At 52.3% G+C, this 16452-nt stretch overlaps 1 protein-coding gene across 3 annotated transcripts; it reads right to left on the bottom strand.

Moving 5' to 3' along the window:
- Window positions 1-1642: 1642 nt before the first annotated feature.
- Window positions 1643-9686, bottom strand: LOC107513129 (migration and invasion inhibitory protein). 3 transcript variants are annotated; one of them, XM_036228800.1, is made up of 10 exons: window positions 9384-9685; window positions 8417-8621; window positions 7876-8193; window positions 7378-7462; window positions 4366-4474; window positions 4235-4287; window positions 3407-3536; window positions 3151-3247; window positions 2123-2262; window positions 1644-1878 (listed from the first exon to the last, which is right to left on the bottom strand). In XM_036228800.1, exons 2-10 carry the CDS (start codon window positions 8528-8530, stop codon window positions 1824-1826), a joined length of 1101 nt encoding a protein of 366 aa, XP_036084693.1. In that variant the 5' UTR covers window positions 8531-8621; window positions 9384-9685; the 3' UTR covers window positions 1644-1823. The 3 variants fall into 3 exon arrangements, with proteins under 3 accessions (XP_036084688.1, XP_036084693.1, XP_036084691.1); XM_036228798.1 differs by having other exon boundaries at window positions 1645-1878; window positions 2128-2262; window positions 9384-9684; XM_036228795.1 differs by having other exon boundaries at window positions 1643-2262; window positions 9384-9686.
- Window positions 9687-16452: the final 6766 nt, after the last annotated feature.

Raw genomic sequence — 16452 nt, 5'->3', positions numbered from 1 at the left:
CCATTCTGGGGATGGCTGGTGGTGACGGCTGCGCAACGTAAATGTACTTAATGCCACTGAACTGTGTATACAAGAGAGGTAAATTTTATAATATGTATATTTTACACAATTAAAAATAAATTTAAAAATTTTTTTTAATTACGCATGAAAGAGACTTTGTTTCTTCAAGTCCTGGAGTCAAGCGGCAAACCATGACCTGCTGCAGAATCTGCCCACGGACATGTACAGTTTGGATCATACGAGCGTTTGACCTTAAAAGCCTCTGGAGGGGACATGTGCTCAGCAGGTGGCCCTGAGTCGCACCAGTCCTAGTCACCTTAGCCACCTGGCTGCTGAAGGAATTTGAGGTGGGAACCACAGAGGGAGTGAGGAGAGACTTTAGGCAAGAATTCGTGGTGCCTATGATTCTGCTAGTGGCTTCTACTGCCTAGAGCCTAGAGGCTCTCAGTGCCTGCCCTGAATGGACAGGGCTGGAGGAAGTCGGGTAATGACATGGAGGATGGTAAAGCTCACCAAAAATCCCATGAGCTCCCTTCATGTCCCAACCCTGTGCTGTCAGGCGGGGCCCAGATGAGCAGCTCTGGCCAATGAACCATGAGCAGAAGAGACCTGTGTGTCATTTCTGGGCTGAAGCAACTGGTAATGTCCCCCATGGCAGAGCTTTCGTTGGCCTAGGTCCCCGAGAGACAAAGTCAAAGCAGAGGACCCATGTGACCCATGACGAAAAGGTAGATTAAGCAAGTCGGCCAGAAAAAAAGCCTTTATGTTGAACCACTGAGCTCTGGCGGTTAATTTGTTACTGCAGCATAACCTCGCTTATCCTGACTAATACATGTGCTGTGAACAATGGGAAGAGAAAGGTTTCTACGGACAGCTTCACAAGCTGCCAGAGGAGACCACAGCCATAGATCCACCCCTCTAAACTGAGAAGCTTCAAAAACAAAGCACATGCTTTCTGTGGGTTTCAGCTCCCCATTTTTATCTTAAAAAAAACATAAATTTCATATTTCTCAACCTATGTGGGGGAAGACAGTTCTCCTTATTAATCCAGGAGGGGAGGCCTGAGCTCTTTGCCAGCCTTACTGCGACTCATGGCCTGGCCCTCAGCATCCCTCCATCGGATCCCTCTGGATCATCCATGGCCTCCAGGGCTGGGCTACAGAGGGGCATGGAGAAGCCCCCCAGCCCAGAGACTTCAAAACAGTCTTCTACAAATGGACCCTGGTGTTGGGGACCAAGAAGAAGGGGAGGGCTCACTCACTCCCCACCGTCACAACTTCAGCCTCATCAACAGGAGGCAGCCTGAGACCCCGAGCCCCTCACTGAGATGGCTTTTTAACACGGACCTGGGCCTCTGCCTCAGAGGCCATCTACCCTGAGTTGGGAGCTGCGCAAAGAGCCACGGTCAGGGAGTCGGACCCACCCTGCCCAGCGCAGAATGCCACAGGTGTCTCGCCCCAGGTGAGGGGAGGGCAGGCCGGGGCCAGGGTGCCTCCTGGGCACTGAGGACAGCAGGACAGACCCAGCACACGTGCACATCTGGAGCTGCAGAGCACGCTGAGCTTTATTCACAAACATGTCACAGAACGCCTTCACTCCCCACCCTGGGTTTCCCCCTCTCTCCCCAGATGGAGACAGGCCTGGGCCCACCCACCCGCCCAGCCTAGGAGGGTGGGGCATTGAGTCCGCCCCCATTTGCAGCCAGGCAAGGCTCCCCTCTTGTTGGCGCCCTTGCCGCAGGGCAGAGGCTAGGGGTGATGGCAGGGTACTGTCCTCCTGAGTGGCCGGTCCTCAGGGCTTCGGCCGGGGGGCACGGGGCTGCACTATCTGGGGTTCCGACCAGACTGGGGTGGGGGGCTGGACCCGCGATAGCAGAGCCTGGATGGTGAATGAGGGGGTGTCGGAGGGGGCCACTTTGGGGGCAGATCCCCCAGTTCCAGCCTCAACCCCTCCTGGATCTCAGAGTCAGGGTCACCTTCCCGGTGGGGAGCGGTGGAGCCTGGAGAGGGTACTGCAGAGAGACACTTCCAGGCTCCGCAGGCCTTGTCCCGATCCTGCCCCTGGGACTCTGCAGTCCCCAGTCAAGCTCCAAGGTGTCTGTCCCCACCAGGGCACCCCGGACCATACCAGGTGGGAAGGGCTGGCTGCCGACAGCTTCTGGTGCGGGGCCTCAGAGGTGACACAGGACCAGAGATCCAAGTTCTTGGGGGCTGAGCTTTTCTCGGACTTTGGAGGGAGAATGTCCCAGCCCAGCAGGCAGTGCTGTGGAGAGCAGAGGGTCAGGGCACCTGGCCTGGGGCAGGTCCTCCCTCCAAACCAGTGTCTCCTGCAGACTGAGACCCTCCGCAGGCAGGGGCCTGTGTCCATCTACTGGGTCACCCTTTCCTGACCCTGCTGACTCAGGCCCTGGGCCTGAGCCCAGATGTGCAGAGGGCAGGCTGCAGACGCTGATGGAGCCCTTCCTAGCTCTGCCCCACGCCCGACAGGTGATTCACTGAACTGCCCTGTCCACCTCAGCAAACAAGCCCGAGGACGGGCTGCTGTACCCTTTCACAGATGAGCAAACCAACTTTGCTCGGCATCCCTTCCTGTCCCTATAGGCCCGGCTTCCCCAGCCTCAAGTAGGATTGAGTGGGGTCCCCAGTGACCCCCATCCTACTCAGGAGACACAAAGGACATCTCTCTGGCAGGCACTAGAGAAGCACAAAGACCTGGGTTCAAATCCCAGCTCTTTACCTGGCTAACTTTGGACAAGTTGCCTCCCTCTGCCTCAGTCTCCTCATCTGTAAAGTGGGCCAGCGGCAGACCCTGCACTCTTGGTGGCTGTGGGGACTCCATGATATAATTCTCCTGAGGAATGCACTTGTGGCACACCAGAACTCAACAGATGGTACCCACTGGCATTACATCAACGTGCAGGCAGATATTTATCCAACGCCAGGATACCCTACCTCCGTCAGGGAACAAGGGAGTACAGGTGATGGAAATGGCCCAGCCTTAACTCCTCGTTCTCCTTGAGCCCAGCCTGGCGGTGTGGCGTTGGCCAGTCCCTGGCCCTCCCTGGGCCTCGGGCTCCTTCTGGGGACCTAGGCCAGGCAGGGGGCAGCCTCATCCCCATCCCACCCCAACCAGGCCCCCGGGGCCGCTCACCCGGGGCAACGCCAGTGTGTCAGAAGCATCGAAGCTCTTCCGCCGGTGGATGCGGTACCGGTGCGGGGGGTCCAGGACGGACAGCGGGACACTCACCCTGGGCGAGAGCAGCAGTGGGGACACACTGCCGGGGCCCCCTGGCGACCGTGGGGCCACAGCCCCAGGCCCATCTTCCCCTCCCTGGGCTCTGAGCGCCTCCTCAGGTGCTGCTGCCCCACAGCTGCCCCCCAGGCGTCCGCCTGCTCGGGCCACTCACCTGACCTGTGCTGGCTCCGCCAGGGTCCCAGGGCCCCGGTGGTCCCGTGGTCTCCTGCACAATCGGCAAGGGGCGCCGGGATCCGAAGGCACCAGAAACAGGCGCCGGCTGACGCGGTAGCAGTACACACCTGCAGGGCCCACGAGGACCGGCCATCCCCTCAGCCAGGACACCCGCGTCCCTGGGCCCCTTGCCGCCCCCGGCCACACGGGCCCGCGGACCCCACCACATCCCCGGCCACTCTCATAGGCATATACACGTGTGCGTACGCAGAGCACGCACACGAAGCACACCCTTCTACTCAGGCATGACACACACGTGTGCATGCACACGTACCATGTGTGAACGCCATGCGTGCAAACGTGGAGCACCACTTCACACACAGTCGTGTTCGTGGACACACATGAACGTGCCTGCTGCTATAATCACACACCCGAGGTGCACACGCTCGTACATTCGCGTGCACACCCCTACATACCCACACACAGCGTATGTGGGGCATATAAACCCACAGCGAAGACTCCTGTGCTCACGTGGCTGAGCCAGAACCGGCCCCCCCCCGCCCCCCGGCAGGTGACACGTGTGCAGAGAGGAGGGAGTGGGAGTGGGGGGCACCAGGGAAAATGAGGAGGAAGAGGGGGGGAAGGGGGACACGGGACCAGCCCGAATCCTGGGGCCGCTCAGCTCATCCCTCCTCCCGTCGGGGCTTGCCCCACCCTGTCTGGGTCCCAAGCCTCCCTCTCCAAGTCCCCAGTACCCCAGGTGCCCCCCTCAGGTCTCCAAGACCGCGGCTGGGCTCTGGGGCGGCCCACGAGGCCTTCCACTCACATTCGTGCTCTTCCTCGGCAACACTGCTCTCCCGCAGGCCTAGGAACTGGGGTCTGTGAGGGCGAGAGGTGAGCAGGCGGAGTGGCGGGGTCCCCGGGCTGCCTGCCCACCGCTTTTCCGCCCCTGCTCACCTGGGGTCAGTGTGAATACACTCCTCCTTGTTGGCTTCCCGGAACTCCTGCAGCTTCGCGAAGAAGGCCTCAGGCTTGCTGCTGACGGGCGAGCTGCTGTCCAGAGACCCTGGGGTGGGCAAAGCACCAGGAGCTGCTACGTGGCAGCTGACTGGCCAAGGCGCAGAGGACACTCGGCGCTGGCATCCCAGTCCGCCTGCTTTGCCCGCACTGAGCCTCGTACAGACCTGGAAGGGACCCTGCACTCACTGCGACTGCTGGTTTTGTCTCAGTGTCTGTCTACCCTGACGCGTATCCAACTGTACACGCAAAAAAATACTTATAAACCGCCTGCTACAGGCGAGACACTGTTTTCAACGTGCTGGGGAAAGAGTAGTGAACTAGACAAAGTCCCTCCCATCGTGAGGCTTATGGTGGCAACAGACGAACCAGCCACCACAGAAATCTGTGACACATCAGCAAATGGTGACACCTGCCAGGAAAGAGAAGAGCAGGGCGGGGGTGCCAGGAACTGACGAAGGGAGGCGAGGAGCCGCGAGGACGTGGCAGGCAGAAGGAAGGGCAAATGCGAGGCCCTGGGGGGCTGCGCGCGGTGTGTCTGAGGAACAGCGGGGGAGGTGAGGGATGAGAGTGAGGGGGATGAGGCTGGGAAGCTGGCGGAGGGCTCGGGGACACGGAGTGATGCCATCAGCTCGGCCACGGGTTTTTACAGATTGCCCCTCGGACTGCTGCAGGCGAGGGAGGCAGAGGCGGCAGTTAGAGGTGACCGCAGGCATCCTGGTAGAAAGAAATAGTCAGATTCCAGAAACACGTTGAAGGCGGGGCTACCAGGATATGCTAATGGACTGGAAGAGAAAATGTAAAAATATGCAAAAAGGACACATGAATCGAAATCAAGGCTGATCCCGAAGTTATGGCCTGAGCAATTGTTAGGAACGCGGAGTCGCCATTTACAAAGACAGGAAAGATGACAGGTGGGAAAAAAATCACAACCTTGACTTTGGAGGTGAGAGTCATGTAAGACACCTAACATGCCACGTACAAAAGACAGCCAGATACACAAGCCTGGAGTTCAGAGTGGGGTGGGCTGGCGATAAAAACGAGGGGGTACAGAGCACAGAAGGCCTCGGCACGGGGCAGGCGGGGTGGTCAGAGAGGACTCAGAAGACAGAGGTGCCTAGAGGTCAGAACCAGGAAGCGGATGCAGCAGAGGAGACCGGGAGGAGCGCCGGGGAGAAGGGGGCGAGCCGGAGGAGCGCGGGGCCCTGGAAGTCAGGGGAGAGTTTCAGGGAGGAGGGAGTGGCCGCTGTGTCCCTCACAGCTCAGGGGCCAAGTGACGTGTAGACTGAGAACTGAGCCGGGAGCTGGCAACGCAGATGTCGCTGACGACCGGGATGAGGAGAAAGCCTGATATAAGGAAAAATGGGAGAGAAACCAGAGACGGCGGCCAGTCTAGACAGCCCTTCTGAGGGGTTTGTTATGAAGAAAAGCAGAGAAAATGGGCAGGAACTGGAAGCGAACGGACGATAAAGGGGGAAGCGTTTCATCAAGATGGGAAATAGCCAACTGCAGCTTTTCCCTGACCAGATGTGGGACTCTGCTAAATTTCGCAGCCTCTTTGCACCTCTTCCTTCTCATCTGTCAAAGGGGACAATAACCGCACCTGTCTGATATGACTGCTGTGAGAAGTAAAGGAGTTCATGGCCATAAAGCAGAATAAAGCTCTTGGAACTGCCCGCACATAATAAGCACTCAATAAAATCAGTGCTCTGTGATTCCAGGGCGTTTGGATGCTGATAGGGCAGGATGATGGAGAAAGGAGAGAATTACAGGAAGCAAAGCCTCTGGGAGCCAATCGGGGACCGACTGGAGTGTACAAATGCAGGGACGGGCCTGAGATGGGAGCGCTGATCTTCACCCTCGGAGCGGAGCGTGGCCAGAGCGCCTGGGCACAGGGCAGGCAGGGGGCAGGCGCCTCCATTTTCCCAGAGACGGGAAGCAAGGCAGTGAGCTGACGGTCTGGGAGTCCTCAGGACAGGGCCTGTGTCTGCAGCGCCACTGGATCCCAGCAACCCCCCTGGAGCACCTGCCTCTGGGCAGTAACTCAATCGCTCATTGGGGGCCGTTCACTCACTCATCCAACAAGTGCTGGTTGAGGCCACTGCTCCAGGCTCAGGCTTGGGGAACGCACCAACGAAAAGACAGCCAGGCCCCTGCTCTACGGAGCTGATATTCTACTGGAGGAGTGACACAAGAAACAAGCAAACAATTGCTGAGACTAATATGAAGAACATGCCAATGGTAGTGATGTAAGAGCGGAGTCTCTATGACATTATGCTCACGGGAGGCCTATCATGTAAGCTGAACCCTGAATGAGAAAAAGGAACCAGCAGGTGTGAACCTGGGGAAGTAAATTCCAGGCAGAGGCCCTAAGATGGCCATGAGCATGGTAAGTTCAAAGACCAGCAAGGAACCCAGCAAGGCCGGAGCGAACAGCCAGGAGGCAACAAGTCGGAGGTCATTTCACAGGGCCACAGAGGCCAAGTCATGCCTCATAAGTCTGGAAAAAAGATTTTGGATTTTACTCTAAATGCTACGCACTCAGAGTGATATGATCTGATCCTCACATTAAAAAAATTCGTTCTGGCTGCTGTGTCAAAAATGGATGGTAATTGGGGCAAAAGAGGCCAGAAGGAGACCAGTCAGAAGACCACTGAGGTTGCTGGGGAAAGAGATGGGCAGTAAAATGTAGAGATGATACAGAGTTTTACGGAGGCCTGGCACATAATAAAATGCTCAAAATCATGGCAGTTCTGACTCATTCATCTATTCCAGAAACGCTTATTGAGCACCATCTCCGTGCCTGTCACCATGGCAGGGGCTGAGAGAAGACAGGGTACAGAAGGTGTTCGCCGAGGAGGGGCAAACAGTCAGAGAAACTACAGTAGCACTGGGTAAGGGCTCAGGCAGGTGCGTAAGCACAAGGGGGTGTGTGCATGGGGCAGGCCGCACCTGCAATCCAGTCGTAGCCCAGGTACGGTCGGAGGCGCCAACTCCGCTCGGGCACTGGGGACTCCTTGTCAAAGGTGACTCTTGGCTGAGGAGGCAAAGGGGAAAAGTTAGGCCAGCTCAAGAAAGACCCCACCCTGGGGGAGGAAAAGGGACCATGACTTAACTTACATCTGACACACCTTGACATGGGCCCCAGGAACTGAAAGATAAGAGTCTGGCCTCTACCCCTTCTCTATGTGTGACTCTGAATAAGTGTGGCCTCTGAGCCTTAGTCTTTCTGTCTGTATAACAGGGCTCATTGGCTTCTTCCCAAAGTGCTGTCTGAGAAACTAATCACCGCCACTTATCCAGCACTTAGGCTGAGCTGGAAACGACTCATGGTATCTCCAGGACAGCCGCTCACCTCGCAAGGGAGGCTGCCCGCAAGTACATCTACCAAACAGGAAAACTGAGGTTCAAGGAAGTGCCCATCGGCAATGTCGCCCTCTCCCGTGTTACCTTGGATCGCTTTCTTTGTTGATCCGGGATGAACCTTGGGGCCTGTGACTCCAGCTTTGCTGGATGCTCTGGGTCATTCGAGTCTGAGGTAGCCAGCGAGGGTGCCGAGCAAGGCCTCGGTGGGGTCAGGGAACCCTGGTATTGGTGCTTGGCAGGTGAGAGAGAGATCACCCCAGAGCTGGCCCTGCCAGATGAGGACATATCACATGGGTAGCCTTGGTGGGCATCCCGTGGGCTGGAGGATCTCGGAGACACAGAGGATGTCCCCTGGGACAATGGCATCTTTGGCCTGTAGCTGCTGCTGGAGTCCAGGCTTGACTAGAACAGAGAGGCCAGGTCACCTGGGCATGAAGGCCTGGGTCCTCGTCCCTGCTCCAGCCTCTGCGGTGTCCCAGGCCAGTCCCATCCCTTGTTGGGCCTGTTTTCTCATTAGCAATAAAATGGGCCATGCCACAGGGGATGACCCCAGAGTCTCGGATTCTGGCCTGAGAATCAGCAGCCCCTTTCTCGTCCTCTGGGAGTTCCCAAGGTGGACACTCACCACTGAGGATGCCTTGGCCACCGACCGCCGCACGGCATCCTGCCCAGCCCACAGCTGCCTGAGGAGCTCCAGGTTGAGCTGCCGCAGCTGCGCCAGATCCTCGGTCTCCACCATTCCAGGTGTCTGGCCTGGCTTCCCACCGCGGATATCACTGACTCCTGGGCGCAGTGCCCTCACCGCTGGGTTCCAGGCCCAGCTCGGCTACCTGAAGCCAAGACAGCATGACACTAGGACTCTTCCCTCTATCCTGTCCATTGTGCCTGCTTCTCTTTCATTTTACAAATGAAAAAACGAAAGTCCAGAGAAGTTATGCAACTTGCCCCAAGTCACACAGCCAGTAAGCGGCAAGGACAGAATCTGATCCCAAATATAGTCACCATCAGACAGGCTTTCCCCAGTAGTGTGGTGAGAGGCCTGGGAAGCAGCCTCCTCCTTTTCCCAGCCCTCACCACCCCCCCCCTCCCCCCGGCCCCCGCTTTTCACCCAGGGATCCAGGCTCAGCGACACAGAGATGCCTCTGGAAGAGATTTCTGTAGGCTAGGGGAAGGGGCTTCCCACTTCTCTCAAGCCCAAGTGCAGACTCCCCTGACCAGAAAGCCTCCTCCAGTACATACTATCCCTTTTTAACACTGGGTCTGTCTGGTCAGACATTCATTCCCAGAAACCTTGTCCCAGCCTTCCCACCCACACTCATAACCTGTAGACCTCCCACACCGGGTGTGCGTGTGGGTGGGTGGCGGCGGGGGCGCTCTTTAGGACGCAGCTGCAGGGGCTACAGCAGAGAGAAGCCAGACTTACACTGGGTGCCCCACCTCCCTCACATATTCCCCGCAGGGGAGAGGGGACAAGGGAGATACGAGTACAGACGACTGTGGGGGACTCTTGCACGCAAGGAGGCGATGAGCCTGATCCGCAGGACCGGAAGTCCCGGGGCCTGAACGAAAGACTCAGGTCTCCGTTTTCGTACCGGGTTAAAGAGAACAGCCCGCACTGCCTTCCTCCAGCTCCGGCCCCGTTATGGAAAGCTAAAAGCTACGCAAATACAAAGGAAAGGCAAAGTTCGAAAGAGAAACTGGGTTGGGGGACGCAGCGGCGGGACCTTCGGGAAAGGGAGATTCAGCCCATCTTAGCACTTAGAGTAAAATCCATCTTTCCCATCGCAGCCCCCGAATCATCCGAGGGGGCGCACGCGCGGCCTCCAGCCGAGCCCTGGCTCCCGGCCCCAGCCCCACCATTCCCGCACTCACCACTGAAAGGTGCCCATCCGTGCAGACAGCTGCCCCTCGAAACCAGGTGTGTTGCCCAGCCCAGGCCACGTGACACTGGTCGGGGGGGCGGGGCCCGATCCTGCCTCCCTGATTGGTCAGGGCCAGACGCGCCTGCGAGCGTTCCTCCGCGTTCGGAAGCGGTAGCTTCAACACTGAGGCGGGACTAATACCGTTGCTCAACAGATGATTGGTCAAACTCTAAGGTTGATTTTTTTTTTAAATGGGGCGGGTCCCCGGAAGGAGAGCTCCGATTGGTCAGGATGGGGCCGCTATGCCGCGTTTGGTGGAGGCAGTTTCAGAATCAGGAACTAACTAACGCATCTGCGAAACAATGAGAGGTCGCTGTGGGATACCGCGGAGAGCTGGGTCGGAGGCGGCTGGCAACCCTTTCTTTCATACTTTCCTTCACGTACTTATCATGCCTACTTCATGCCAAGTAGGACTAGGCACTGGGAGGCAGGTTATAATTAAGAGGAGTTCCTGCTTGGAGGACGGGGAGAGAGGCAGGGTAAGATATGAATAGAAACTTATACTGCAGTCTGTAAAATATTCAGTAAATTTATATGGAGTGCCTGCTATGCGCCAGGTTTTTTCCATATGGCAGTGCATACCAGCTTCATAAATGTGCTTTAAGATGTGTATTGTTGTCCCATTTTACGAGTCCATGAAAGAAGTAATTGGCCCAGAACGTTTTAAAATCAATCCTTGTGATTTCCAAATTAACGGACAAAAAGAAAGAAAACCCATCTCAGTAGATGCAGAAAAAAACAAGTTTTGGCCCTTCTTCTTAGTGGTTGAAACTGGGAGTGCCACAATCTGTCTTACCTTTGATGTCCCAGCAAGTGACAAAATCCAATGATCATTTCTGATTTTTAAAAATCTGCCAGCAAATTAGGACTAGAAGGGAACTTCCTCATCCTGATAAAAAGCAACACCTACAGTTAACAGCATATTTCATAATAAAAGACAATGCTTTCCCCGCCCTCTCTCCAATATCAGGAAAAATTTAGGATGTCTGCTCTCACCACTCCAATTTTATTCTAAAGTTCTAGCCAGTGCATTAAGAAAAAATAAAAGTAGAGTGGAAGAAGAATTAAAACTGCCTTTATTCACAGAAAACATAATAGAAAATCTCATGGAATCTACAGAAAAACCAATAGATTGTTAATGAATTTTGCAGAGCTGCAGGATACAAGATCAATATACAAATCAATTTTATTTTTATATATTAGCAATAAGCAATCAGAAATTGAAATGTTTTAAGTGCCATTTAAAATAGCATTAAGGATATATGGAATGAAACATATTTAGGGATAAATCTGACAAAAAATACAAGTCTGCACATTAAAAATTATAAAATGTTGAGAGAAAATAAAAATTAAATAATTGGAGAGAAATACTATGTTTATGGATTGAAAGACTCAAAAAATGTTAACATGTCAATTCTCCCCAAGTAGACCTATAGACTCAATGTAATCCCAATCAAAATTCTAGTAAGTCTCTTTGTGGAAGTTAATCATTTCTAAAATTCATATGGAAATGCAAAGGGCCTAGATAGTCAAAACAATTCTGAAAATAAAGAACAAAGTCAAATGACCTACACTACCTGCTTCAAGACTTACTATAAAACTACAGAGTGCAGTATTGCCATCGAGCTAGTTAAATAGATTACTGAAACAGAATAGAAAGTCCAGAAATAGTCTCATGTATACACACATATACACGCTTAATGAATTTTTGACAAAGATGCAAAAGCAATTCAATAGAGAAAGGAGAGTCTTTTCATTTTTAGCAAAAGGTGCAGGAACAATCGGATACCCCTATGCCAAAGACACACAGACCACAAAACAAAATTTTCAAGAGGACCCTCTTTGTTTGTACCATATGTAAAACTTAACTCCAAATATATCGTAGACGTAATTGCAAAACCTAAAACTATAAAACTTCTAGGCGAAAACCTAGGAAAAGATCTTTGTGACCTTGGGTCAAGCAGAAATTTCTCAGGTGACACCAAAAGCACAATCTATAGAAGAGAAAATTGATAAATTAGACGATAAAAATTAACTTTTGTTCTTTAAAAGACATCGTTAATGGGAAAACAAGTCACAAGACTGAGAAAATATTTGCAAATCTGTTAAAAAATTTAAAACCATAATAATAAAGCACTCGCAAAACAACCCAATTTTTTAAATGAGTAGAAGAATTGAATGGACATTTCACCAAAGAACTACAGATGGCAAACAAATACACAAAAAGATGCTCAGCATCATAAAACTCCTATTGAGGCTTGGCAGGGAATGCAAAGAGCAACCTTATCCACCAGGAACACCTCTAATGCCAGCTTTCATCTTAGTCTGGCTTTCAACAGTCTCCTCTTGCTCTGGGCTCCATTCGGTGGGCAAATATGAAATAAAACCACATAGCATTATATAACTATATGTCTAAAATTATGGTGCGGAAAATTAAAGACTCACTATACCAAGTGTTGGCAAGGATGGGGGAAACTGGAACCCACATGTTCTGCTGGTGGGGGTCTAAAATTGTACAGCTACTTTGGAAAACGGTTTGGCAGTACCTTAAAAAGTTAAATATAAGATTACCATATGACCTAGCAATTCGATCCTAGGTACTCACCCAAGAGAACTGAAAATGTGTTCACACAAAGATTTGTCCCTGAAAGTTCTTTGCCGCAGTATTCATAATAGCCACCAAAAAAAGGGAAACAATCCAAATATCCATCAACTCATAAATGGATAAACTGAATGTGGTCCAGCCATACAATGGAAACTATTTGGCAATAAAAAAGAATGAAGTGCTGACACCTGCTACAACATGAATGAACCTCATAAATATTATGCTAAGTGAAAAAAGGCAGACACGAAAGACCGTATACCGTACGATTCCATTTACATGAAATATACAGAAAAGGCAAACCTATAGAGACGGAAAATGTATTAGTGGTCCCCTGGGTCTAGGGTGGGAACGGAATTACCGTGAATGGGCACGAAGGATCATTTTGGGGTCATGAACATGTTCTCATATTGGATTGTCATGATGGCTTCACAGCTCCGTAAATTTGCTAACATGAGTCAATTGTACACTTAAAATGAGTAGATCTTATATATATATAAAATACACCTCAATACAGCTGTTTATTTTTTCTAAGTTAAACGTACATCCACTATATGATCCAGTCATTCTACTCCTAGGCATTTATCCAAGAAAAAAAATATTGTCCATATAAAAACTTGCGTATTGAATGTTCATAGCAGCTATATCATAATTCCAAATGGCAGTCAAGATGACTGGATAAACAAACGGCGGTATCCCCATACGATGACTACTGCTCGAGAATAAAAATGAAGAAACTAGTGATGCACACAACATGAATGCATGTGACATAATTACGTCTAGTGGAAAAGAAAGAGTACATATTGTTTGCTTTCATTTATATAGCGATTTAGAAGATGCAAAGTAATCTACAGTGATAGATCAGACAGAGTTGGAGGAGGGGCATGAGAGAACTTTCATGATTTCACAGTACATACATGTGTCCAAACTTGGCAAACTGTACACCTTAAATACCTGTAGTTTATCGTATATAAATCACCTCTCGATAAAGCTGCTAAAAGATGTGAAGCAAGTAAACAAAGAAGCACTTGGCCTATTCGGGCGCGGTGCTTTGTGCTTGCTCTTAAACCACGACCTCAGGCAAAAAGAGTTGCTGCACTGCTCTGGGGAACGAATTCTGACCACCATGAGAAGTCAGGGTGGCTGCCGCGCAAAAGGGCCAGGGTTCGTGGGTATGTCTTGGCGTCTCCACACCCGCCAATAACAGTAAGTGGCAACTGTGGCAATCACAGCCCAAGAGGGCAAGACAACCAAGGGTTCAGACCCCCGGGGATCGAAGTCTGGATCATCCCACCAGGAAATAACCAGACCAGCTGCAGCGTTAGACCAGGAAAATGGAGATTTAGAATGCGGGTGGACCAGGGACCAGTAGCTTGGGCCACTCGCCCTCTGAGACAGAGATCGTGCTGGCTACCTCCTTTATGAGGGGGCTCTGTTCTGTCGGACTTACATCTTCTCTCTCAGGGAAGAAGGGAGGGAAAGGCAAGAGCGCTCTGAGTGGCCTGAGGGGCGGGCTGTTTCACGCCTTCAGACCCTTGTGGCCTTACTTGCCTTTGTTCCGGCTCTGAGTGATTCGATGCAAGAACAACCTGCCCGCCCCGTGCCCCTCTCACCTCCACCACCTACCCTGGGCCCCAACTTAGCACCTAAGCATTTATATATGCAACCCAGAAATGCAGAGTCAATGCCCCATGGGGCAAATCTTCAACCAATGTGAAGCCTGGACAGTTGATGAATTCTTCCCCCTTCTCCCACAAGAAGTGGTGCTGAGACTCGTGCGTGGGGCTTCTCTTCTCCCGGCCACAGTCTGCTGATTCTGCAGTCCTAGTCAGTGGCGCCAACTCCATAATGCCTCCTGCTAGCTCCTCCTCCTCCTGACTTCTCCCCACCCCCTCACTGCTCCTCCTCTGGGGTGGTTCTGCGAAATAAAATGAGGGCAAAGGAGCCCCCCGCTTTAGGCTCTGCTTTCTGAGGAACCCTGGCCGAGGCAGCAGCCATGCACTGACTTCCCAATGTCTATCTCCAGCCCGGACTTGACTGAAGTCCAGGTTCACATATCCAACTACAGAAGAGGCTACCCTGAGTTGAAAATGTCCAAAATGGAACTCTTCATCTCCCCAAAATCTGCTCCACCGAAGCTCTCCCCGCCCTGCCATGTTCCCAGGACAGAACCCTTGAGTCGCCACGAGTCATCTGGTCTGTCAACACATCACGTCATTTCTCCAGAACCTGGCTACTTTTCACCACCTCCATCACAACTGGTCCAAGGCACCACCCTCTCCTCTCTAGAACATTGTTGTCCCCTCCGAACTGGTCTCCTTGTTTCTACCCTTACTCTGTTGTCTACTCTCCAGCAGCCTAGGACTTAAGGTGTAAGCTCATTTCACTCCTCTGCTCAAAACTCCAATGGCATTTACCTCACTCACAGTAAAAGCCTGGCCTGCCAGACTCCAGTCTGCCCCTGGCTCCTTTGCACGTTTTATCTCCTACTGCTACCCACCTCCCTCCCTCTTCTCCTGCCAGAATAGTCTCCTTTCGTTCCCTGAAGATCGGGGCATGCTTCCACCCCCAGGGCCTTTGCATGTGCTGCTCTCGCTGCCTGAAACACCCTGCCCCAGATATCCACAGGGCTTCACGCAAGTCTCTTCAAATGTCCTCTCAGTGAGGCCTACCCCACCATAACCTGCCTTATTTAATAGTAATTACCTTCTGACATGTCACGTCTTTTACTCAATTGCTTTTGCCCGTTGTCTGCCTTCCCCACTAGTATACGAGCTCCATAAAGGCAGGGATTTTTACTCATGTTATTCGCTGTTTAGAACCCTGCTTATCTGCTTATTAGCTCATAGGAAGTGCTCAAATCTTTTGCTGAACTGAGCTCCCTCATTCCTACAGAGAGGCAGACCGCTGAGTTTGAGACGCTTGGGTTCAGGCATGTAAGTGTCTGACACACACTAAGCTCTCAGTGAAGCCGGCCGCTCTAACCTCAACCCTGAGTCTCAGAGACAGAAAGCCGTGTTCCGGAGGACAGTGAAATCAGCAGACACCTGTGAGGAGGTACATTCCCAGCTACATACCCTTTGTGATGAAACATCCCAGCCTCTCATTCCCCAGAATTCTCGGTGGACAGAGGAGGTAGGTTGAGAAACCACAGGAATGAGTCCAGCCCTGACTTGAAATAAAGAACGAGGTGGTATTGACAGGACACGGGGTGCGGAACACCCCTTCTCAAACTGTGGATCACTGCCTGGCAGCTGGCGAACAATTCTGCAGGTTGCAAACAGCCACTGCTTAATGAGAAAATACCTGTGGACTGCTGAAAGAGTAATGGTTGATTTAAAAATTTTGCATTCACTTACATATATGTGTGTGTATCATGTGTAATTGTGGGTCAGAGTAAAAAATCATGTCTAATTGTGGGTTAGAGTAAAAAATATATGTATAAGTTTGAAAGCCACTGGGCTTTGGAAAATTAGAGCTTGGGCTCCATCCGGGCTCCATCGCCCCTCCAGCTGCTGAGATTTGAATACTTGAAAGCCCTAGTGCCACGGCCCCCTACAGAAGCTCCCAGTAGCGTTTGTTCTGTCTCCCAATGCCAGAGGGCTGACAAATGCATGGACTGTGCTATCAGGACAGGATTCATTCATTCAGCAAGTGTTTACCGAGTTCTGATTCTGTGCCAGGCACTGGTCTAGATGCTCGGCACACAGCAACAGACAAAACAGACACCCCAGCCCATAGGCACTTAAGTTCCAGCAACACAGTATCATGTGTTAGACGACGGCTATTAATGAAAAACATGCCCTTTATTACATGTTGAGGGGACTCATTAGTGCTGGGAGGGAAGGGGGGGGCGATTCTAAGTAAGGCGGTCTGGGTAGACCCAGACGATGAGTTAACACTGCAGCGGATGTGGAGGTAAAGGAGTTAGCTGGCTGTGGCGGTGTCTGGAAGAATGGGCAGAGGGTCAGGCAGAGCAAAGGCCTCGTGGTTCTGGAAATGTGCTGAGTAGTTTCAAGTAACGGCAAGGAGCAGTGTGGCCGAAGCAGAGGCATCGGGGGGTGAGGGGCGGTTCGCGGCAGTGCAGACCTCCAAAGGCCACTGCAAGGACTGGGGCTTTGCTCTGAGCGGGACAGG

Source organism: Rousettus aegyptiacus, unplaced genomic scaffold, assembly GCF_014176215.1.
Source record: "Rousettus aegyptiacus isolate mRouAeg1 unplaced genomic scaffold, mRouAeg1.p scaffold_m13_p_1, whole genome shotgun sequence".
NCBI classification, from domain to species: Eukaryota; Metazoa; Chordata; class Mammalia; order Chiroptera; family Pteropodidae; genus Rousettus; species Rousettus aegyptiacus.
Note: the sequence above shows the minus strand (reverse complement) of the source record. Positions and strands in the feature narration are given on the sequence as shown.